Raw genomic sequence first — 24,583 nt, forward strand, 5'->3', positions numbered from 1 at the left:
TCCTGGGGTAGGGTCTAGATTGCTGGCTCCCCTTTGGGGTCCTGCTCTGGTTGGTTTTGATCTAGACTTCTCTCTTGTGTTACTCTAGATGCCCAAAAGAGGAAGAGCAAGTGGGACTCTGCCATCCCAGTGACAACAATAGCGCAGCCCACCATCCTCACTACCACAGCCACACTGCCAGCTGTGGTCACGGTCACCACCAGTGCCAGCGGCTCCAAGACCACCGTCATTTCTGCTGTGGGCACCATTGTGAAGAAAGCCAAACAGTGACCAGAGGACACCCCCAGGACTTGACAGGACCGTACAGCCTGGTGACTGCTGCCCACTGGGAGGTGCCACTCTGTTTCAGGACTAAGATGGGCTCCCCATGTGCCTTCCAAAAGGAGCCTCTATGTGACATTCCAGCCAGAAGGACATTGCAGCAGAGGCAGTAGGTGCATTGGACAGTCTGTCCATATGCCTCTTGGGATCTCACCCAATTAAAAGTACTGCGTTCTTAGGTCCTGGCATGTCAGGTGCACTAGCCTCTCCCGTGCTGTGTTCAGGCAAACATGGAGCTCAAGTGCCCCTCCGTCTCTGTCAGGATTTCTGCTCAGGATGAACAATGGCATGGCAGAAGCTGTGGGAGCTACTGTGGTCATTCCCAGTGTATGCCCAGGGGTATGGGCAGGTGGGAGCTTAAGGAGGGGTCAGACACATGCCCCTTCCTGGTGTCTACTTTCCTGACCCGGAAACTGGATCTCAACAGTTCTCAGGCAATAGCAGAGGCCTCTGCTCTCTGGGGTGCAGTTAAGCACTCCCCACATTGCTTCTGATACATGCCCCGGCTTTTGAAATCAGGCCAGTTAACAGAGGGCTGGGATGTGATTCCCAACCTGCTCAGGGCAGGAGCAAGGTGTGGGCGCCTGGCCAAGTCCCTCAGTGCCCAGTGAGTGTGGCCAGCAGGATCCACGCAGTGGGGGAGATGAATCACCTCCTGCTCTGGCCAGGGCAGCAGCTCATTGTTCATGTGAAAGCCCTGCTCTTGGGAAGGTTTCTGCCACCCCACCCTTCCTCTGTCGTTATCTCTGCCCAGCAGCAGCCCCTGGGTAGCACCAGTGGCCACTCTTAGGGCCCAAACAGGTTCACCAGCCCAAGATGCTGGAGGGGAAAGCTTGCCTTTCACGCCCTCTGGCAGCTCTCCTTCCCACTCAGCGGAAAGGCTGGGTGTCAGAGGAGGAAGCCAGCCTGTAAAGGTCTCGTTGCTTCTGTGGGACCAACAGAGGCTGAGAAAGGTGCTTCTGAGTTTGTGACTGGTGTTTGTTTTGTGGTCCAAGGACTGACAAACTGCCTGTGAGATCCCTAAAATAAAAACTGAATCACACTCTTCCCCTTCTCTCCTTGACGGCACTATGCAACCTGGGTGGGGGCAGGTGGTAGCTGCTGGCAGCCCTTCCAAGAGCACCCCTGGAAAGGCCTACCCTGCAGCCTCTGGCAAGTGGGGCCCTCATTGGCTCAGGACACCCAGGTCTAAGGTACCAGGAGCTGCAGTGAAAGCACACTGAAAGGAGCAAGTGATAGAGTCTGGGAATGTAGCTCACCTAGTGTTTACATGGAGGAAGGCCCAGGTCCAATTCCCTGTATGTACCACATATATAAACCAGTGTGGTGGCACATGCCATAATCCCAGCACTTGGGAAGCAGAGGCAGGAGTGCAAGGCTAGCCTCGGCTACATGAGACCCTGTCTAAAAAATAGTCCTTGATGGGGATGTGGCCGACTCCCCAGCCTGGCTTACATCATTTCTACTCTGCTGCTTTCCTCTGGTTTAAAGCAGCTTGCAAAGCTTAGGCTTCACCATCTCAGACTCCTCACAGCCCCTTAGGAAGGAAGGACTGCTGCAGTGGATTGTAAACTCAAGTAAATGTAAATATGTTGTAGTTATTTGTTTTATTTTATTATATGCATGGGTCTTTTGCCTACATGTAACTCTGCACTGCGAGGGTGCCTGGTTCCCATGGAGGCCGGAAGAGTGCATTGGGTCCTGTGGAACTGGACTTAGAAATGATTGTGAGCTGCCATGTAGGTGCTAAGAATTGAACCCCAGTCCTCTGCAAGAGCAGCCGAGTGCTCTTAACTCCAGGCCCCTAGAGTGATGTTTTTAAAAAGAAAAGTATGCCGGGTGGTGGTGGTGCATGCCTTTAATCCCAGCACTCAGGAGGCAGAGGCAGGCCTGGTCTACAAAGCGAGATCCAGGAAAGGCGCAAAAGCTACACAGAGAAACCCTGTCTTGAAAAACCAAATAAGTAAATAAATAAAAGCTATAGTTCAGCTGCTAAAGGTGCTTGTCACCAAGCCTGGTGACCTGAGTTCAATCTCCAGGACCCACGCGGTGGACAGAGAGCTGCCAGCTCCCTGAAGTTCTAAAGCAGTAATGACACTAACACATGAAGTCCAGAAAGTTGGGCTAAGCCAGGCCAGCAGACACCTCTTCAAAGGCCAGTGTGGAGTCGAGTTGCTTCTTAGTCATTTTGAAGTAGAGAACCAGAGGGGAAGCTGGTGTGTATCTCCGACAGACCAGTGTTGGAGTTGGTCCCCATGGGGATTATCTTTGATAACATTTCCTCTGAGGAATAGCAGAATTTGTGGTTTTGATTTTCAAAACTTGGCATGTTTTTCTAAGAGATGAAGAAAAGGCAATAGCAGCTCATCTGATTCCAAATTCAGTGCTGGAAGGAGGCTACCACAAAACTCAAAGAATCAATCTACTGGTCCAGTCAGTCATCTTTGTGGCCCCAGCACTCCTACATTGGTGGATGAGGAAGATACTCCGCTCCAAGCAGCAGACAACTAGATGTGTACATTCATAGCAGAAAATCACCAGGGAGTGGAGGGCAGAGCATGCTGGAGAGGATGGAGGTGTATGTCTAGGTAGAGATAGCTCTGAGTCTTCACAAACAAATGAAGTCATGCTGGGAATCCCCTCTAGTGATCCAGCCATGTTGGCATATAGTTCTGTAAGTGTGTGTTTTTCTTTTATGTGGTGTGTGTGTGTGCAAGTACACGCACACACACGCTCTTGGGCTTGTGATGCATGTGCATGCACATTTGAAGGGTTGATACATACCTGTGCCTGTGTGAAGATCAGAGTTTGGCATCATCATAAGATGCCTTCTGTTAAATTTTTATCTTATATGTATGAGTGTTTTACCTGCAAGTATGTGTACAGCATGCCTGCCTGATGGCTGAGGTCAGGAGAGAGCATCTGATCCCCTGGAACTGGAATTATGAATGGCTGTGAGCCACCATGTGGGTGCTGGGAATCAAACCAGGGTCCTCTGTAAGAACAACACCTGCTCTTAACTAATCACTTTTTTTTTTTTTTTTTTTTTTTGAGAGACAGGGTCTCACTGTACAGGCCTGGTTGGCTTGGAATTCACTATGTAGACCAGGGGGCCTTGAACTCACAGGGATCCACCTGCTTCTGCCTCCTAAAGGCTGGGATCAAGGGTGTATATCAGCACACATGGCCCACCTTACTATTATTTGTATGGGTGAGCACACATACCCCGCACACATGGAGATCAAAGGATGACTTTATGAAGTGGGTTTTCTCTTCCACTTTTATGTGAGCTGGGATTGAACTCAGGTCAACATGCATCTTTGTTTATAGAGCCGTCTAGCTGGCCCTCCACTTTATTTTTTGAAACAGGATCTTTCACTGAGCCTAGAGTGCTCTGTCTCAGCTGGACTAGATAGCCACCTGCCTCCTGCCCTGGGGTTCCAGGATCATGCCATCACCCCCAGCTTTTATGTGAATGCTGTTTCTCATGCTTCAATGGCAAGCACTTTACAGACTGGTCAAATCGAAGACTCTGATCCTGAAGAAAATTTAAAAAGTCAATGTGGAGAATGAAAAGGTAGACTAGATTAGGAAGGAGACCTGCCAGATGGTGTGGGTAAGAGGAGGAATCAGACTCAGAATCAAAAGGAAACCGTATGTTAGACATGTCTGGGCAGGAAAGAAATGTAAACATGGACTGACTCACAGATTGCTTAATAGTCTTTGAACTTTTTTTTTTTTTTTTTTTTTTTTTTTTTTTTTTTTTTTTTGGTTTTTCAAGACACGGTTTCTCTGTGTAGCTTTGCGCCTTTCCTGGATCTCCCTCTATAGACCAGGCTGGCCTCAAACTCACAAAGATCCACCTGCCTCTGCCTCCTGAGTGCTGGGATTAAAGGAGTGTGCCACCACCACCCAGCACTCAATAATCTTTGAGATGTGGTGGGGTTTTCTCAGATAGTGCTGGAATGTAGGAGAATGAACTACTAAGATATGTATACTGTAAATCCAAACAAAAAACACAAACATACAGAGCCGGGGAAATGCTCCCTATGTGGGTCTGCCACTCAGACATGAGGACCTGAGTTCAGTCCCCAGCATGACTTTGCTAGTCGGTGGTGTCTGCAATCCTAGTGCTCCTAGGTTGAGATAAGAGGCAGAGACGTGAGAAATCTCAGAAGCTCCCACGGGTACACAGCAGCCAACAAGAAGAAACCATCGCCGCCGGGCAGTGGTGCCACACACCTTTAATCCCAGCACTCGGGAGGCAGAGGCAGGAAGATCTCTGAGTTCAAGGCCAGCCTGGTCTACAGAATGAGTTCAGGACAGGTTCCAAAGCTACACAGAGAAACCCTGTCTTGAAAAATAAAAAAAAGAAAGAAAGAAAGAAAAGAAAAGAAATAAACCATCCCAAACAGAAGGCAACACCAAGACCTAAAGTTGACCTCTGACCTCCACACATGAGAGTGCACGCGCACACACAGAATGGGATTTTAAAAACATGATCACACACATAAACATATAGAATAAAAAACACATGAACATACAGCAATATAACAAAACCATACTTTTGAAGATAAATGGTAAAAATAATTTTTTCATCCAGCAATCTTTTGCATTTGTGTGTATGTATCCACATTCTTTGTTGTTTTGTTTTGTTTTTTTGTTTTCCTAGATAGGGTTTCTCTGTGTATCTTTGCACCTTTCCTGGAACTTGCTTTGTAGACCAGGCTGGCCTTGAACTCACAGAGATCCGCCTGCCTCTGCCTCCCGAGTGCTGGGATTAAAGGCCTGCGAAACCACCGCCTGGCTTGTATCCACATTCTTACATGTGCATGGGTTTACGTGTATGTGGGTGCACATGCATGTAGAAGTTGATGTCAGGAATCATCCTTCATTGCTCTTCTACCTTGTTGAGGCAGGATCTCCCCATCAAACCCAGGGCTCCCTGGTAGGGCTAAGCTTGCTAGACAGCAGGTTCTGGGGATCCATGCCCCCTCCACCTTCCCAGGCTTGAATTATAGGAGGGCCACCCTCACTGCGTTTCACAGAATCTGGGGATCTGGGTCACATGGCAAGACTGTCAAAATCAAGTCCAGCACATCCCTGGAGAATTGTCAGCACAGCCCATAGTGAGTCTCATTCAGACTGGAGCTCATTAAACACTGGCAAACTAAACAAGTGATTGAATTAGTACAGTGTCATTTCATGGGGTGGGGGTGGTTACTAGGGAGTGAGCCTGGGGCTTTATGCATTCTAGGCAAGTGTAACATCCTCAGCCATCATTTCTTCACTTATGCGAGACAGGCTGTCCAAAGTTGCCCAGGCTAACCTCAAACTTGCCATGTAGCCCGTGCAGGCCCACAGTTGTAATGCTCCTATGTTAGCCTCCCGAGCAGCTGGCTGTGGACACCAAGCCCAACAGTTATTTTATTTTTATAAAATTAACATGTAGAACCAGTGAGATAGCTCAGCAGGTAAAGGCACTTGCCACTCAAGCACAGCGGCCCAAGTTTGATCCCAGGAACCCACAGAAAGACAGAAGGGGAAAGGGCACTGCACAAAGTTGTCCTCTGACCTCCACATGTTCCTGGTGGCCACACATGCACCACGCGCACACACACACTCACACACACACACACACACACACAAAGGGTTTTTTTTAATTAGCATGTAGGGCATGAGGCTCTTCGTTGAGTAAGAGCACTAGCTGCACAATCCTGATGATCTGAGTTTGATCTCAGAGCTCTATGCAATGCCTGTATCTGTCTGTAATCCCAGCACTCCTACGGCAAGGCAGAGGTAGAGACAGCAGAATGGACCAGCCAGCCTGGAATATTCAGCACACAGCAGAAACAAGAGACCCTGTTTCAACAGGGCAGCAGGTGAGAGCCAACTCCTGGAAGTTGTCCTCTGACTTCCACTCATGTACCTGTACTCACATGTGTGTGTGTGTGTGTGTGTGTGTGTGTGTGTGTGTGTGCGCGCGCGTGTGTGTATTCACTTGGATCTTTCCATCAAGCTAGTGGTCTATAAATAGTGGCCCTGGAGAAAATACCATTCGTTTATTATTTATTTATTTTTGTTTATCAAGATAGTGTTTTCCTGTGTAGCTTTGCATCTTTCCTAGAACTCACTTTGTAGACCAGGCTGGCCTCGAACTCAGAGATCCACCTGCCTCTGCCTCCCGAGTGCTGGGATTAAAGGTGTGCACCACCACCACCCGGCTTATTATTTATTTTGAAGAACAGAAAACACTTTTTTTTTTTTAAATAACTATGTTTAAATTAACACATAGACCTCTTCATCTCTAGAGTGGACTGGGTGCCTGCTGGAGTGGCTGAAGTCCTCAAGGCACTGAACTGGCCAGGCACATACAACTGAGTGCTGAAAACACACTGAGCTCCTTCCCCAGTGTCCCCACATTCAGGAACAAGCTTCTCCAGGCACCTAGCCAGCGCAGAACAGCTCTCAGATGACTGGGTAGGGCTGCCCAGTGGTGCCCATGGCTCATGTATTTGCAGTGAGTATTTAGAGTTAGTAACACGTGGATCCATTTATAGATAAAGCTTTAGATTTAATCCAATGGGGGGGTACTCAGGGAGTCTATCTAACAGTCTTTTTAAGATTTTGTTGTTGTTGTTGTTGTTAGTACTATTTTTGAGGCAGGATCTTGTAGCTCTGGCTAGCCTGAAACTCTCTTTGTAGACCAGGCTGGCCTCAAACTCACAGAGATCCATCTGCCTCTGCTTCCTGAGTGCTGGAATTAAAGGCGTGCACCATTACATTTTACATTTGTTTATTTGGGAGGGTGGGGTGGATGTAATAACCATAGACAACTTGTGAGAATGAGTTCCACCAGGGATCAAACTCAGGTCATTAGGTTTGGCAGCAAGCCCCTTGACCCATCAAGCCTTCGTGCCCACCGGCACTTTTTATTGAGTTCCTCCTAAGTACCAGGCATCAGGGCTGAGGCTGTGGGGAAAGCAATCTTTTATAGCCCAGACCTTGTCCTCCTCACTCTCCTGACTTGAGTCACTCCAGGGGACAGAAAACATCTGCTCTCAGGGTTCATAGGGTTCACAGGACGACCATTTCAAACCAGTGTAGCAAACACCATGAGGAAGCCATATCCTAGTCCAGAGGGATAGCCCAGTGGTAGAGTACACGTTTGACATATATGAAGACCTAGGTTCTACCCCAAACACCTCAACAAAGGAAATGATAAAAGAGCAGGTGTGGATGCCTGTAATCCCAGCACTTGCGAGGTAGAGGCAGGAGAATTGCCACAAGTTCAAGACTAGCCTGGGCTACATGGCGAGAAGAGGCCATATTCTTGGACATATAAACCAATGGAGGATGTGGGGAAGTCAAGGAAATCTTAAGATCTTGTTACGTTAGACCAGGGTCTCTAAGGGTAAGGAAAAAAATCAGGCTGAGTTTCAAGATGGCATTCCCTGGTTGTGACACTTGGGGAGTTTGAAGCCCCCATGATTTAGAGGCTGGACTGATTGGTGCATCAGGTCCTGCGGGACATGGCTAGTACGTGAGACTAGATAGAGAGAATCGAGTTGGGGTCTCGCAGCACCTCAAAAAGGCTCATTATTAAACAGTAGCGGGCCCTGAAGGCGTTTGAGAGTCTGCAGCGAGAGTAAGATTTGTGAATCAGCTTGTCGCCAACATTGTAACAAGCCATGAGTGCTACTCCACGCTAGGTCACATGCTCTCTACTTGTAAAGTGTAATACTATTACATTTTAGGGGGATTTGAGTATCTGAAGGAACCTAGAGGACCCAGCCCTTGCCTATCAGTTCCTCTAGCCACATTGTAGAGGCTGAGAGGACCCGAAGGCCAGCAGCCCAAGAGTGCTGAATCTTCCTACCGGTTTGGGGCAGGACACGGAGAGGGTGGTGCAGGACCCGATGGCCGTCGAGGCAGCGGGACCGGCCCAGCTGGGCTCACTGCCCAGAAGCTGTGATTAAGAAGCCGCCCCCGGGACCCAGAGCGGCCGGGGCACCAGATCCCGGAGCCTGGACGGGTGAGGAGGACGGAGCCCGGGTCTGAGCTGCAGAGAGGGTGGCTCCTCCTCCAGTACCCTCGCAGCAGCTCGGGACTCGGGGCTGGCGCCCCGGGAGCCGCAGCCCTTTCCGGGGGGCGGGCCTGGCGGCTGCGGCGACACCCCAGCTCCTGCCCCGACAGGTGCGCGCAGAGCGCAGGAATGCAGCCCGCCTGACTCACCAGCGCCTCCTTCCTACCTGCGCCGCCCGTCCATAAAGCACTGCTGGCTCCCGGCCCGCCACCGCCCGTCTTGCTGCCCCTCCGGGCTCGCCCGCGCGCTCAGCTCGACCCAGAGCAGCCCAGGCCCCCAGCGAGGTAGGTGCAGTTCCCTCCGGGAGCAGGCGTCCGAGGGCACGCCGCCTGCCCCCGTGCCCCGGGACGCCAGGGCTGGCAAGGAAAGGGAGTACCCACTCCTGCCCGGGCCGCGTAGAGAACCTGCCTGGCTTTTGTTTCCCCGTTCCTCTCCTGGAGATTGGCAGGCCCTGGTTCTCTCTGCCCATGCTGCCAGGACAGGTGCCAGGCTTGCCAGGGTGTGAGCAGGGGGCAACCGGGAGCAAGGTGGTTGGGATGAGGGAAGGATGGTTGGCCATCAGATGCCCCTGCTCAAGGAGGACACTGGGTGGGTGTGTAGTGGGAGTGGGTAGAGGCTGGGGGCTCAGCGGCCCCCTGGGTGTCTGTTTCCCCTCGGTGATCTGCTGTGTGGTGACCCAGTACAGGAGGGGGATGTGGAGAGTCCCTAATTTTCCTCTTGGCAGGCCACCAGCCTGCTCCCGTCCCATAGCCCACTCCAGGCGCCTTGTCTCAGGGAGCTTTCAGAATCCCACCCAGCAGCCCTGCAAACACGGCCCGCTCTGCTCCTCCCCACAGTCGCTGGGGGTCGCCTTCTGGCTGTCACCGGCCTGGGACTCCAGGTGGTTCCCAAGAGCAGGGACAGACCTCTTCCTTCCCCCACACAGACTTGCCACACCCTAAATTCAGGCTTCCACCCAGGTAGCCCGTTTGTTTCTGTCCTCATCAGAGAATTGAAGACTGAGTCTCCTAGGGGCCGTGGGGGGAAGGGGGGCAGAAAAGGAGTGTTTGACTCCTTAACCCTGATTTCCTATAGGTGACGGGTGGCTTCAAAACTGCTGTCCTGTCTGCTCCGCCGAGTCTGCCAAGGCCACATACTCTGATGGCATCCGCAGTCCTAATCTTTATGTGAAATCTCATCATTTGTATAATGGGTCACTACTTTTAGAACTTTTAAAATGCAAGTTGAATCAAAGAAAGCAGAATGTCTACCTAGGTCCTTAATTGCCTTTTTATAGCTTGTGTGTGTGTGTGTGTGTGTGTGTGTGTGTGTGTGTGTGTGTGTGTGTGTGTAGGTTTAGTATGGAATCTGTGCTGTCCCCAAATCCCCTACCAGACCCTCCCAATGTTGACTGCTGGATGGGGAAGCCCCACAGCCTCCTGTCCTAAAGCATACGCAGGCAAGCCTCTCCTGCTGGGGTCCTGTGCAGATGGCGTGGTAACACTGAACTGAAGTGTTGGGTATGTGTTGCTGTCTTGCCTGTCGGTGACAGTTCTATGTGCTGGGCCTGTGAAAAGAGCTAGATTTGTCCCTCCAGTGCCCATACCTGTTTGTGCCCATACCTGTCTAGGTAATGGTGCCCCCAGGGAGGCCAAATCTGCAGCTTGCATTGTGTAGCATGTGGGTGTGGTGCCTACGCCCAAGGCTGCAAGAAACTGATTTCTCACAGGAGCCACCCCTCTGCTGATTCAGGGCTCCCTTCTAGCCACGGCCCTGTTAAGGTGGCTTCTCTATGCTGGCTCTGCCTATGGATTTTCTGGGGCTGCTGTCTGCCTCCCCGGAGACCATGCCTTGGATGCAGGGGACAGCGCACCCTACTTTCTTTTCTGAACAGAAGACCCTGGAGCTCTCCCCTGCTCTACAAACTTGGGTTGCCAAGAAAGAATCCAAGGAATAGGGTCAGTGGATGTGGCCTTGTCTGGGTCCCTGGGAGTTCTGGCCCTAGAAAAAGAAGTGTGACCCTGGCCTTGCCAGGTGGTGGTGGCACACGCCTTTCATCAAGCAGTCAGGAGGCAGAGACAGGTGGATCTCTGTGAGTTCAAGGCCAGTCTGGTCTATAGAACAAGATCCAGGTCCAGGACAGGCTCCAAAAGTTACACAGAGAAACCCTGCCTTGGGGAAAAAAAAAAAAAAAAAGAAGTGTGACCCTGGCCTTTGCCCTCCCTGGCCTTTGCCCTCCTCTATGCAGGCCTTGGTAGCTCTGGGTCCAGCCTCTTTCCTTACAAGACTTTGGACTGCCCATCTTTTCAAAGACTTGGAAGGTCGCTGATGTACTGAGATGGTTTGATAGTGAGCCAGAGGCCACCGTGTGTGTGTGTGTGTGTGTGTGTGTGTGTGTGTGTGTGTGTGTGTGAGCATGGGCAGCAGGGGCTTCTAAACACACCCTGGGCCCCGCTCAGGGACCCTGAAAACTCAACTCTGGGATAGGTAGAAGTTGGGAGAAAAGCAGGACATTTAGGTGCCACACTGAAGAACCAGCAGGCGGCGTAGATCCCAGGCAGCACCGCCCCCAAGCCAGTGCCCCCCTTAGTCCCAATCTTCTCACAAAGAGCAAGACAGCTGGTCCAGAGTGGGTAGCAGGTGGGTACAGTCAGAGCCCCTGTGAAGGACGCCCACTTACTAAGAGACCATATTTTTGCCCACTGGGAATGGACAAGCAAAGACAGAATAAGAGCTCACTCTACCCTCATGGAGACCAGCTCCAAGAGACCTAGTAATGAATCAGTCTCAGAACCCAGAGTTCACAAAGGCCAGAGAAGTCTTCCTCAGGCAGGGCAGTGGTATCAGGGTATGTGGTCACCGCTGGAACGGCAAGAAAGGGGTGGTGGAGAAGACAGGTCTAAGAGTACTGTCTCTGTCATTCACAAGCAGAGCACCCTCGGTGATCACTTAACCCATGACAGCCTCCATCTATCTCTTCAATCTCCCATGTGCTCGGATGATAAGCATGATCTACCATGCCCGGGTTGAGCCTCCATTCCCACACTTCGACAAGATCTCAACTGCAGAGCTCTGGTGGGGATCCAGGGAGCCGATGCCGCAGACCATGCTATAGAGGCATCGTGTGTCCTTGTTGTGGTCTTGCAGGAAGAGGAGGATGGCAGGACCATGTTCCAGCCCGTGGGTGAAGCTGCTGCTGGCAGCAGTGTTGAGTGTCAGTCTTCCTGGAAACATGGGTGAGTCCGAACATCCCCGCAGGCCCCTCTAGGCAGCTCTTAAGACATGACCCTGCAGAAGTCAATCACTCAACAACAACACCTGCCCGTCACTCGGGCTGGAGAACCTGAGGGTCCATGATCCTCACCTCTGGTAGTTGTAGGCCCTGCTCGGTGACTGGGAATAGAGAGGGAGGTAAGGTGCCCATTCAGAGTCAGAGCTGAGGCCTCAGTGGAGCGATGAGCATTAGGGGAACCCGGAAGGGGATTGCTAACATACCCACCACTCTCTTGAGTGTCCCCAGTTAGGAAATGGCTCCTACCAAGTTTACCCTGCCACGTGAGGTCATGTTCATTGCTTAGAGAAGACTATGGTGGGAACATTTACACCATAGAAACTGACAAGCACAGGGAGTCGGGGCTCCCTCCCCTCATCAGAACCATTGCTAAACACTGACCGGGAGCCATGGCCTAGAGTCCAAGATAGCCCTTACTGTGTGTTCTGGTGCAGAGCCTTATTGTGATTTTAACTAAATAGAACCAAGGAGAGCCCCAATAACCTTTATGTAAATTAAGGCTTTCATTCACTTACTGAGAACCTATGGTGTACGCAGCCTTGTGCTAGGCATACGGGTCATGTGATAAATAAGACAGATAGTCCCCTCCCTGGAGGAGGTTCAGGGGATAGACCAGTCCCTCGGCAACAGTCTAGGAAACACAGCCATAATGAAGAGGGACTGGCAAAGGGCAGGGGATGGTGGATGTGGCCTGTCACAGGAGTCAGGACAGACGGGAGCTTTTGTAGGGCCCAACAATTACAGCCAGCCTTTTGACACTGAGACAATATGTCATCTACAAAGTTCACGCTTGAGAACTATGCAAAAAAGAATAAAAAACCAAATTCATGCTGTTTTAAGGAAGTCTGCCGATGTGTATTGATCTGCACTGAGGGCTACAGGCTAGACAAGCCTGCAGGGGTGGTCCATCCAGCAAAGCCAGAACTTCCATTTTGCCTCTCCATCCTCCCGACTGAAGTAGATTTTCCAGGTCCGAGGCCTGCTCTGCCCATCCCTAGCTGTGCTGTATGGAACAGACTGTTTTCTCCTCTATAAGTTTGGGAGAGAGAATCCATACTTCTCTCAAATGAGGGTGCAGTTGAGGAAGGATGGTCCCTGGTGAGCCCCCCCCCCCATGTACCCTCTGCTCACCAGCCAACCGCTGCAAGAAGGCTCAGGTGAAGAGTTGTACAGAATGCATCCGTGTGGACAAGAGCTGTGCCTACTGCACAGACGAGGTGAGCTACTACCACTAGGCTTTCTGGGCCAGCCTGAGCCACTACCTACTACCACTGGCTCTGGCCAACTTCACTCTTTCTGCCGGCTCAGCCTAGCCCCGGGCCAGATGGGTGTGGGAGAAGAAGTGAGGGTTGGAAGTATCAGGAGGAAGCCAACCAGGATTGGGACGGCTAGGGGTTGGCCATCACCTGCACTGAGCCCATCTACTTCTGGCCAGCTGTTCAAGGATCGGCGGTGCAACACCCAGGCGGAGCTTCTGGCCGCAGGCTGCCGGGGAGAGAGCGTGCTGGTCATGGAGAGCAGCCTTGACATCACAGAGGTGCCTGGAGCGGGGTGGAAGGCTGGGTTCTCCATGTGTAAGACTGGCTGGTTCTGAGGACCATGGTGCCCTGTGGCAGGCCTGAGATGCCCCTCTCAGGTCTCCAGAGTGACCTTCTAATAAACTGCCCTGCTTCCTTGGACACAGAACACCCAGATTGACACCACCCTACACCGCAGCCAGGTGTCTCCCCAAGGCCTGCAGGTCCGGCTGCGACCGGGTGAGGAGCGTAACTTTGTGTTCAAGGTGTTTGAGCCCCAAGAGAGCCCCATGGATCTGTATATCCTCATGGACTTCTCCAACTCCATGTCTGACGATCTGGACAACCTCAAGCAAATGGGGCAGAACCTGGGTATGGCCACAGTGTGGAGAGGAGGGGGTGAGGTAGAGTTCTCCCAGCTAGCTCAGGAAGCCAAGACACAGGACAGGTGCACATACCCTTGTGGAAAGACAAAATATCTGAGCACACCCCCCACCTACACACACACACACACACACACACACACACACACCTCAAAGAGCCCCCTTCACAGAGGGAGATTCGGGCCAGACTCTGCCCACTACTAGAGATTTCACGGGAGACCCAAGAATGGCAAGGAGCCAAGCCATCTGGCCCCGACAAAGAGGGAAGCCCATGCCATAGGTCATGGGTACGTCAGTGGTGCAGAATAATCTGAGCTCAATGCCAGCTGCCTCACCTTTTCTTTTCTTTTCTTCTTTTCATTTATTTGTTTTTTTTTATTTTGAGACAGGGTTTCTCTGTGTAGCCCTGGCTGTCCTGGATCTCACTCTGTAGACCAGGCTGGCCTCAAACTCAGAGATCTGCCTGCCTCTGCCTCCTGAGTGCCGGGATTAAGGGAGTGTGCCACCACTACCTGGCTTGCTCGCTATTTCTAAATGCACAATTCTAGTCCCCTCCAGTCCCATTTCCCCAACTGTAAATCTGAACAAAAGGGGCTGTGCTGTAGAAATGGTTCTACAGGGGCCAGAGAGATTGCTCAGTGGTTAGAGCACTGGCTGTTCTTCCAGAGGACCAGGTTCAATTCCCAGCACCCACATGGCAGCTCACAACTGTCTGTAACTCCAGTTCCAGGAGATCTGACACCTTTACACCAATGCACATAAAATAAAGTTAAATATTTTTTTTAATTCTACTAAAAAGGAAAAGAAATGGTTCTACAGGGGCCAGAGAGATTGCTCAGTGGTTAGAGCACTGGCTGCTCTTCCAGAAGACCTGGGTTCAGTTTCCAGCACCCACATGGCAGCTCACAACCGTCTATAACCCCAGTTCCAGAGGATCTGGTCCCTCTTCAGGCTTCCATGGACACCAAGCACCCTCATGGTGCATAGACATATATGCAAGCCAAACACTATGCACATAAAATAATTTTTTAAAAAATTAGAACAAAAGTTCATGAGCTGCTGTTCGGCATGCAGTGCTCACAGGAGGTTGCATCTGCCGGCTTCCTGCTTCCTGAGCCAGCACGGGGTCCCCTGTGGGGTTGCTGGGACTCAGCCACCTTTCCTTTTTCCTGATGCCTAGCCAGGATCCTGCGCCAGCTCACCAGTGACTACACTATTGGATTTGGAAAGTTTGTGGACAAAGTCAGTGTCCCTCAGACGGACATGAGGCCTGAGAAGTAAGTGGCTGAGTGGGTCTGGGTGAGCAAGGGTCCTGGCCGTGTGTTCTACCTCCTCTCATGATGGCACTTAGAGTTCTCCTCTGACCAGGATGAGTCATGGGCACTGGAGCATGTGGGACCTGACCCTTCCCTGACACTGACTCTATGTCCACCTCCTCTGTCCAGGCTGAAGGAGCCCTGGCCCAACAGTGACCCCCCATTCTCCTTCAAGAATGTCATCAGCTTGACAGAGAGTGTGGAAGAATTCTTGGACAAACTGCAAGGAGAGCGGATCTCAGGCAACCTGGACGCTCCTGAAGGGGGCTTTGATGCCATCCTGCAGACCGCTGTATGCACAGTGAGTGTCCAGAGGGACCCTGCCAGCCTAGGCCAGGGCTGCAGCCTTCTGGGAAGGATATAACTGCTGATGGCCTGTCCCACCACCATTAGGCTCAGAATCCTTTGGGGGGGTCCCCAGAGGCCTGGACCCCATTCCTTAAGATCATCAGACATTCCAGTGGCCCTTCCTTAATTCTTTTTTTCTTTTTTTGAGCTGAGGATCAAACCCAGGGCCTTGTGCCTGCTAGGCAAGCGCTTGCTCTACAACTGAGCTAAATCCCCAACCCTGCCCTTCCTTAATTCTAATCCTAGTTTTGATATGCTGGGAGTCAGGGTCCATACCTGAGTGAGTGGTCACAACTGGTTTTTGTATTGGCCAGTGAGGCAGACATGGGTCTAGTGGTTCTGGAATATTCAGGGTCCTGACACTAGCCCACCAGATCATCTCCCACATCTACAAACTGCCCCATCTCCAACCATGCTGGCAGGTAACTATTTATTTATGTGTGTGCATGTGGAGGTCAGAGAACAACTTTTAGGAGTCAGTTTTCTACTTTGCCCTGCCCAAGGGATAGAACTCAGGTGAGCAGGCTTGAAGACAAACACTATCACCTGACGAGCCATCTCTCTGGCCCAGTGCTAGCAGACAAACGGTCCTTTTTTTTAATGCCTACATCATTTTTTCCACTTTGAAAATAACCTATCTATATTGCAGATAAATTAGAAATCAAAAATTGCCTGTAATTGCACCAACAGCCGATAGCCATCCCCGAGATAGCCCGTCGGTACAGTCTGTTTCTCTTTCCACATCTTATGTAGTGGGATTGTTTTACCTCTAATTCTGAAACTCGGCCTTTTTTTCGTTTTTTTTCTTTTTCTTCTTCTTCACTTAATACTATCATAAGTGCTTTTTCTTGTAAACAGTGCAGTTTTTGAAACAATGCTGTATAAAGCCAAGCAGGGTGGTATATATCCAAAATCCCAGCACTTGAGAAATGGAAGCTGGATTATCAGGAGTCCAAGGTCACCCACAGCAATCTACTGAGTTCAAAACCAGCATGGGCTACAGTATGAGATCCTAAAAACTAAAACAGGCCAGGAGTTGTGGTGCATGCTTTTAATCCCAGCACTGGGGAAGCAGAGGCAGGCCAATCTCTGAGTTCAAGGCCAGCCTGGTCTACAGAGTAAGTTCCAGAACAGCCAGGGCTACACAGAGAAAACCTGTCTCATAAAAACAAAAATAAGCCGGGCAATGGTGGCGCACACCTTTAATCCCAGCACTCGGGAGGCAGAGCCAGGCGGATCTCTGTGAGTTCCAGGCCAGCCTGGTCTCCAAAGTGAGTTCCAGGAAAAGCGCAAAGCTACACAGAGAAACCCTGTCTTGAAAAAACAAACAAACAAATAAATGAATAAATAAATAAAATAAAACAAACATAAAAATCCCCCAAAATCATGCTGGATGTGGTGGCTGTAATCCCAGCACTTAAGAGGCTAAGGCAGGGAGATGACAAGTTTGAGGTCAGCCTGGGCTATGAGGCAAAGCCTTGTCTTAAAAACAAAGTCGTCCTGTGTACTCTTTCAAATTATTTGCCATACACTGCTGTCTTGGTCAGTGTTCTGTTGTTGTGAAGAGACACCATGACCACAGCAACTCTTATAATATAAAAGAAAACATTTAATTGGGACTGGCTTACAATTTCAGAACTTTAGTCCATTATCATCATGGCGGGAAGCATGGTGGCACACAGTCAGACATGGTGTTGGTTCTACGCAGTCATGGAGAAGGAGCTGAGAGCTCTACATCCACACCCACAGGCAGGAAGAGAGAGACACTGGGCCTGGCCAACAAGGCCATGCCTGCTAGCCCCTCCCAAGTGCCTTCCCTTGACCAAGCATTCGTTCAATACATGAGCCTACGGAGGCCATTCCTATTCAAACCACCGCAGCTGCTCTAGGTCTTTCAGGCTGCCGGTTTTATTGAGCATGGTGCTGTGGACATTTTCCCTGTGCATCTGAACTATTCTTGCAGTGTGGCTGAGGGCTTGGGGTAAGGAGCCGTCCCAGTGTATGAGGCTTGAAGCTTTCAGTGGTGCCCATGGTGTGCACACACTCAGCCCTTGTTTCCCCTCATCACCACTGTCCAGTCTCACTGTGGTCATTCACATCTGCCATGATGGGACATGTTGTTGTTAATTCTGTTGTTAATTCTGTGGCTTCGGTCCAGCCCCTGTTGGCAACCGCTCCTCTTTCCCTATATGATGAAGGAATGAAAGTCCTCAGCAAGCAGCCAGCTTAGTGGATATTGCCCTCCTTGCCTTCCAGAGGGACATTGGCTGGCGGGCTGACAGCACCCACCTTCTGGTGTTCTCCACTGAGTCTGCCTTCCACTATGAGGCTGATGGTGCCAATGTGCTGGCTGGCATCATGAACCGTAATGATGAGAAGTGCCACCTGGATGCCACAGGCACCTACACCCAGTACAAGACACAGGACTACCCGTCTATACCCACACTGGTGCGCCTGCTCGCCAAACACAACATCATACCCATCTTTGCCGTCACCAACTACTCTTACAGCTACTATGAGGTGTGAGGCCTGGGCCCCTGGTCAGGTGGGGACAGTGCAGGGGGTGGATGGAACTTCTCAGACCTCCCTCCTTTCCCCAAGCTGCTGGGTCCCTAGAGTGGTTCTGGTGAGACGGTCTCTCGCCCATCCCCCTAACTGAACTCCCAAGCAGCTGAGAGGGTGGGTCCCGGAACACACTAGCAGGCCGGGTGCCTAGTTTACTGTGTGCAGAGCAGGAATGACGAAGATACAAAGCAGAGGAGCTTAACCCAAGGCCTGTGTCGTCTCCTGCAGAAACTTCATAAGTATTTCCCTGTCTCCTCACTGGGAGTACTGCAGGAGGACTCATCCAACATCGTGGAGCTGCTGGAGGAGGCCTTCTATGTGAGAAGCCGTGTGGGCTGCAGAGGTTGAGCCCTTCTGGGACAGGGGAGGAGAGTGGGCAAGAGGGTTGATACATGAGTCTGGGATAGGCCATGAGGCAGGGTCTCTGGCCAACCTTAGGAGCCTGAGGAGTCTCCTAGACCATGGCCCTAGGCTCACAGTGTCTGCCATTGTGATCACATACACACTCACATCTGTCTTCCATGTGAACTGGGATGAAGAACAGTCAGGCCAGGCCAGGCCAAGGTGGGTGAGCCCAGGCTCCACACAGATTACTGATCACTTCTTCTCCTTCAGCGAATTCGCTCCAACCTGGATATCCGGGCTCTGGACAGCCCACGAGGCCTGAGGACAGAGGTCACCTCCGATACATTCCAGAAGACAGAGACTGGGTCCTTTCACATCAAGCGGGGAGAAGTGGTACGCTCCCGTAGGCGCGGTGGAACGAGCAGTTAGTTAGGCATAGCATCCAGAAGGAGTGCGTCTTCTAACAAGGGACACGCATGGCCCAGGGGTTCAAATCTTCTGGCATCCTCTGCTTTGTCCCTATGGTGGGGGTGAATAGGAATATACAGCGCTAAAGACTGCAGAGATGAGCAAGCAGGCAAAAACAAAACAAAACACGAAGGAATCCACAGCTGTGACAAGAGCAACTGGGGAGCTAGGGATCAGAACACAGACCATCCTGGAAGCCTGAGGGCCAAGGGCTTCGGGCACTGGTACCCCTGATCATTAGGGCAAAGCCTGCCTTGGTTGACAGCAGGATCCCCACAGGGCACATACAATGTACAACTTCGGGCAGTGGAGGACATAGATGGGACACATGTGTGCCAGCTGGCAGAGGAAGACCAAAGAGGCAACATCCATCTAAAGCCTTCCTTCTCCGATGGCCTCCGGATGGACGCGAGCATCATCTGTGATGTGTGCCCCTGTGAGCTGGTAAGATTCAGTCCTGCTGTGAGGGAGGGGCTGAGCCAAGCACTAAGACCCTGGGTAAATGAGATGGAACCTTCTGTGGACACACATCCCTGGAGAGCTGTCCTAAGTCACAGAAAACGGCAGAAATGCCCAGTGGCAAAGCCAGACTTAACAGAAACACCTGTAACCCATGCATTTAGGAGGCTGGCAAAGAAAACCACAAGTTTGAGGCCAGTTTGGGCTATAGAAAGTTCCAGTCGGACGCTGATGGTACACACCTTTAATCCCAGCACTCAGGAGGCAGAGGCAGGCAGATCTCTGAGTTGCCAGCCTGGTTTACAGAGCAAGTTCCAGACAGCCAGGGCTACACAAAGAAACCCTGTCTGAGAAAAAGAGAGAGAGAGAGAGAAGAGAGAGAGAGAGAGAGAGAGGAAAAAGGAAAAGGAAGTTCCAGATCACCTCATCTACTTAGCGAGACCTTGTCCCCCTCCCAAATGTGCCCAGTGGCTCTGCCCCTTCCCTCTATGAATACAGCAGGCTTTTTCTTTTGGGCCACCAACCAGCCCTCAAATCATGACATGGAGATTTACATTTTATTATGAATGCTCAGCCTTATCCTGGAACTCACTCTGTAGCCCAGGCTGGTCTCGAACTCACAGACATCAGCCTGCCTCAGCCTCCCAAGTGCTGGGATTAAAGGCGTGCGCCACCACGGCGCCTTATCTTATGCTTGTCCCACTAGCTCTTAAAACTTAACCTGTTTCTCTTCATCTACATTTTGCCTCGGGCTTTTTGCCTTTCTTTCCTTCTGTATGTCTTACTCTGTCTAGCTGTCTGGCAGCTGCCTGGCTGGCTCCAAGCGTGTCCCTCTCTTTCTCCCTCACTCTATCCTCCTCTCTCAAGCCTAGCTTTCTCCTCTTATTCTCTCTGCCCGCCAGCCCCTCCTGTCCCTCTCCTGCCTAGCTATTGGCCATTCAGCTTTTTATTAGACCAATCAGGTGCCTTGGACAGGCAAGGTGAAACAAACACAACACATCTTTACATAATTAAACAAATACAGCACAGACAAATGTAACACATCCTTACATCGTTAAACAAATGCAGCATACACCTTTACATACACAGTCAAAGCAATATTCCACAGCACAAACAAATGTAACATGTCTTTACATAGTTAAAATAATACTCCACACCATGTACACACACCATGGTCTTGTTACAGCAAAAGGAAGTACGGTCAGCTCGCTGCCACTACAGAGGGGACTTCATGTGTGGTCACTGTGTGTGCAACGAGGGCTGGTGAGTGGGGGAGGGGCTACCCTGAGATGGTCAGCCGCAGGGCAGTCCCGGGGTGTTCACTTCACTAGGGGTGTGATGGCAGATCCTAGCAAGGCTGGAGGAGTGGAACGGAACACTCTGCTGTTGCATAGGTCTAGTTCAAACTATGTAGCATGATCCTTCCTTACTGACTTAGTCTGTTCTGGGCTTGCTTTATTTTGTTTGGTTGGTTGGTGGGGTTGTTTGTGTTGGTTTATCAGCATTGCTGAGATAAAGTCTTACTGTGTAGGGCAGACTGGCCTCAAAATCAGTCCTGTCTCAGACTCCCAAGTCCTAAGACTGTGGGTCTACGCCACCAGGCCTGTCTCTGGTCTCCCCCACTTCTTACACCTTACAGTGGTGCAAAAGTGACTGATGTTAGTCTAGACTAGGCTACACTGTCACCAGGTGAGATGCTGTGAATGTGATTCAATTTACACTGGATTTGAGGGGCATAACCCTATCAGAAACTGAGACATATCCACACATGGACATCCGGGCTATTTCTGGGTGTCTCTCTGCTAAGACAGAGGACAAGGTGGCTGTCAGGAGCTAGGTTGGGTGTTGAGAGCAGGTTAGACTCTTCACTTCCTATCTTCTCCACCATATGCAGACAGGCCACCTATAGGAAATGAACCTAATGGCAGATATGGTGGCTCATGCCTTTCATCCTACCACTCGGGAGGCAGAGTCAAGTGGGTCTCTGGGACTTTGAGGCCAGCCTGGTCTATATAGCAAGTTCCAGGCCAGTCAGGCCTACATAGTGAGACCTTGTCTCAGAAAGAAAAGAAAAGTAATTAACTTGTAGGTGAGTGTTAGTGAGAGTGTTTGAAACTCTAAGACTTGCTGGCTGCTGTGGTCCATGTACAGACCACTTGGTTACTTGGGGAGATGAGGCAAGAGGATTCCTCAAGTCCGGAAGTCTGGAACCTGGCCAATATAAGGAGACCGTAAAGAAACAGCAAATCCACCTTTGCCAGGTGCAGTGATGCCTGCTTGTGATCCCAGCCTGGGGAGGCAAAGGCGGGGGGTGGGGGGCGCCTGGACAAAACAAGGCTAGTCTTCTTAGTGAGTTCCAAGCCAGCCAGGGCCTCCTAGAAAGACCCCATCTCACAATAAAAGCACAGGCAAGCCAAACCATCCTGGGATACTGAGCAAGTCTGTCGTGACTTAAGACAGATGGACACTGAAGGGAGACAGTTAGGGAGCAGACAGCAGGACCCTGAGGTTCGAGTTTCGGCTGAGCCACTTAAACACGCCTCTGCTTTTTTGGAGCCTCAGTTTTGTGGTCTGCAAAATAGGAGCATAAAAGCCCCCAGGCTTCCTCCCAGGCTGTGCAGAAGTGACCAGTTTCTCCCTCAGGAGTGGCAAGACCTGTAACTGCTCCACCGGCTCTCTGAGCGATACTCAGCCCTGCCTTCGAGAGGGGGAGGACAAACCCTGCTCCGGCCGCGGCGAGTGCCAGTGCGGACGCTGTGTGTGCTACGGCGAAGGCCGCTATGAGGGTCACTTCTGCGAGTACGACAACTTCCAGTGTCCCCGCACCTCTGGGTTCCTGTGCAACGGTGAGCTAGCTCGGCAGACTTGACCAACGCTGAGGGCAGGGAGGGTGCTTGGTAGAGGCAGACCCTCCCCCAAGCTCAGGTTCAGCCACGGTCTGGACCTCCCTCCCCTCATCTGTAATGTCCATGACCAAGGTCCCTGACAGCCACAAAGACTCCTACTCTCTGGAAACTCAGATCTCCACTCAAGGTGGGGACTATCTGGTTCAAACCCCAAAGGTTGACAGGAACATGGGAACAATCTCCTCTCCAAAGAGGCATAATTTCTAGTGGCAGCCACAAAATTATGTCTCCTCCATTTCTCCACAGGGCCTAGCACTGTGGGTGTATAGTCACATTGTCTGGTGAGCACTGAGATTATAGGCCTGTACTTAGAGGTGGCACAGCTCAGGCAAGGAGGCATGTGGAAGTTGGGAGTTAGAGAAGAATGAATGAAAATCAGCTATTAATGTTTATGAATGTCCCACTAGTCACTGGAGGTTATACTCTCTATCCTTGTCTTTTTTTTTTTTTTTTTTTTTTATTTCATGTGCATTGGTGTTTTAGCCTTCACTGGAGTTACAGAAAGTTGTAAGCTGCCATTTGGGTGCTGGGAATTGAACCCGGGTCCTCTGGAAGGCCAATCCTCTGGAAAACCAATCAGTGCTCTTAACCACTGAGCCATCTCTCCAGCCCCTATCCTTGTCTTTTTAATTTTTCTATTACCCTTTGTGTGTGTGTGTGTGTGTGTGTGTGTGTGTCTCACAGTCTATGGATGGAGGTCAGAGGACAATTCGTAGGAGTCAATTCTCTTTCCACCATGTTATTCCAGACTGAACTCACACCGTCAGGCCTGTCAGCAATCATCCTTGCCCACTGAGCTACCTTGCCACCCCTCCTTCCTCCATCTGGTTTTGTGTAGCGTTTCTTCTCCTCCGCTGTCCTTCCCAGAGTGTGGTGGGGAAATGAAAGTTTAAGCCGGTGTGTCTGGAGAAGGGCAGATGTTTAGTAGAGGTGGAAGTGTGAGTGAGGGGGAAGGATGAGGCCTGGGGACGCGGCGGGGCAGCCTATAAGTGGCTTGGGAACCCGGGGGCAGAGCCAGCGAGGAGTGGCTGGGGCATCACATCACTTTTCGCTTGTGGGTTTACCTTGTGACACATGCTCATGAAACCTACCATTCACTGGTAGATTCTCCGAGATGCCTCCTGGCAGTTTTCATGGCTTTAGTGGGATAGTTATTTACGGATTGGGGGTGGAAGCTCCAGGGCAGGTGTGTGAGCTGTCCTTCTCTGCCACGGCCACGGTGTGGGTTCTAGTGCTTGAACTCAGACCAACCCACGTGTGCAGTGAGCACCTTGGCCCTCTGAGCCATCTCCCCAGACCCAACAGTTTGATTTTTTATTTATTCGTATTTCCACCCTTTTTCTGGCCCATATCCCATTAGAGATGCTTGAACAGGTGAATCACAGGAATGGATCTGTATTTGGGGATGGTTACTCTGCCCTCAGTAGAAGGTGGGACAGAGGGGAGAAGATTCCAGAACATTTGAGGGACAGCTTCTACCTCAAGGCTCCCAGAGGCCCACCCTCGTGTGTGGCCGTCTTGAATTTGCATCTAACAATGTGGGTCTACCCTCCCTTCCTTCCCCTCTTTCCAGATCGAGGACGCTGCTCCATGGGACAGTGTGTGTGTGAGCCTGGTTGGACAGGCCGCAGCTGTGACTGTCCCCTCAGCAATGCCACCTGCATCGATAGCAATGGGGTAGGCTTGGGCATGGGGCAGGCAGTGTGGGCAGTAGAGGACAGTGGTCGATGCCACTCAGACTCTCCGAGGGAGAAGGGAAAGCGGAGCGGGCAAGGATGGAGCTCTGGGGCTCACTGCTGCCTCCTCCTGCCCCCAGGGCATCTGCAATGGCCGAGGCTTCTGTGAGTGCGGCCGCTGCCACTGCAACCAGCAGTCACTCTACACAGACACCACCTGTGAGATCAACTACTCCGCGGTGAGACAAGGGTCGTGCCCGCCGCCGGGATGTGGGTGTGAGAGCCCCAGGCCCAGCAGAGGCTGGGAAGGAGAAGCTGGTGGAGGGCAGGCACTAGGCAAGAGAAGTGGCGTCCAATCAGCATGGTATCTGTCTGTTCCTCCTCCCCCCACCCAGATCCGCCTGGGCCTCTGTGAGGACCTGCGCTCTTGTGTACAGTGCCAGGCCTGGGGCACTGGAGAGAAGAAAGGGCGTACATGTGAGGAGTGCAGCTTCAAAGTCAAGATGGTCGACGAGCTTAAGAAAGGTAGGGGCTCCGGGAGGTGGTGGCACACGTCTTTCATCCCAGCAGAGGCAGGCAGATCTCTGTGAATTTGAGAACGGCCTGGTCTACAGAGTGAGTTCCAGGAGAGCCAGAGATACACAGAGAAACCCAGTCTCAAAAAACCAAACAAAACAAACAAATAAACAAAAGAAAAAGAAAGGAAGGAAGGAAGAAAAAAGAAAAAGAAAGATGAGAGAGAGAGAGAGAGAAGGGGGACATCAGCATGGTATCATGGTATCATACATCTTTAATACCAGTACTTGGGAGTCAGAGGCAGGTAGATCTCTGTCCACAGAGTGAGTTCCAGGATAGCCAGGGCAACATCTGAGATTCTATCTCCAAATGAAAGAGAGAAAGAGAGGCAGGGAGGAAAGGGGGA

The 24,583-nt window shown here is 51.2% G+C and overlaps 2 protein-coding genes across 3 annotated transcripts in view; both read left to right on the forward strand.

Moving 5' to 3' along the window:
* LOC118589861 (SAP30 binding protein) overlaps positions 1–1,619 on the forward strand; it is a 33,973-nt gene extending 32,354 nt beyond the window's left edge. Inside the window, exon 11 of the mRNA XM_036197509.1 lies at positions 89–1,619. Coding sequence (XP_036053402.1) covers positions 89–270 — 182 coding nt within the window. The 3' untranslated portion in view covers positions 271–1,619. The remainder of the gene's footprint in view (positions 1–88) is intronic.
* Positions 1,620–8,344: 6,725 nt separating this feature from the next.
* The window catches only part of Itgb4 (integrin subunit beta 4), a 33,184-nt gene continuing 16,945 nt past the window's right edge, over positions 8,345–24,583 (forward strand). For both annotated transcript variants that reach the window (XM_036196879.1, XM_036196881.1), the window contains exons 1-16: positions 8,345–8,691; positions 11,534–11,622; positions 12,813–12,895; positions 13,114–13,215; positions 13,363–13,567; positions 14,759–14,855; positions 15,024–15,195; positions 17,499–17,762; positions 18,036–18,125; positions 18,423–18,545; positions 18,900–19,064; positions 20,266–20,342; positions 21,723–21,925; positions 23,559–23,662; positions 23,802–23,900; positions 24,057–24,186. In XM_036196879.1, coding sequence (XP_036052772.1) covers positions 11,544–11,622; positions 12,813–12,895; positions 13,114–13,215; positions 13,363–13,567; positions 14,759–14,855; positions 15,024–15,195; positions 17,499–17,762; positions 18,036–18,125; positions 18,423–18,545; positions 18,900–19,064; positions 20,266–20,342; positions 21,723–21,925; positions 23,559–23,662; positions 23,802–23,900; positions 24,057–24,186 — 1,993 coding nt within the window. In that variant the 5' untranslated portion in view covers positions 8,345–8,691; positions 11,534–11,543. The remainder of the gene's footprint in view (positions 8,692–11,533; positions 11,623–12,812; positions 12,896–13,113; positions 13,216–13,362; positions 13,568–14,758; positions 14,856–15,023; positions 15,196–17,498; positions 17,763–18,035; positions 18,126–18,422; positions 18,546–18,899; positions 19,065–20,265; positions 20,343–21,722; positions 21,926–23,558; positions 23,663–23,801; positions 23,901–24,056; positions 24,187–24,583) is intronic.

This window comes from Onychomys torridus, chromosome 8, assembly GCF_903995425.1.
Source record: "Onychomys torridus chromosome 8, mOncTor1.1, whole genome shotgun sequence".
In the NCBI taxonomy this organism is placed as follows: Eukaryota; Metazoa; Chordata; class Mammalia; order Rodentia; family Cricetidae; genus Onychomys; species Onychomys torridus.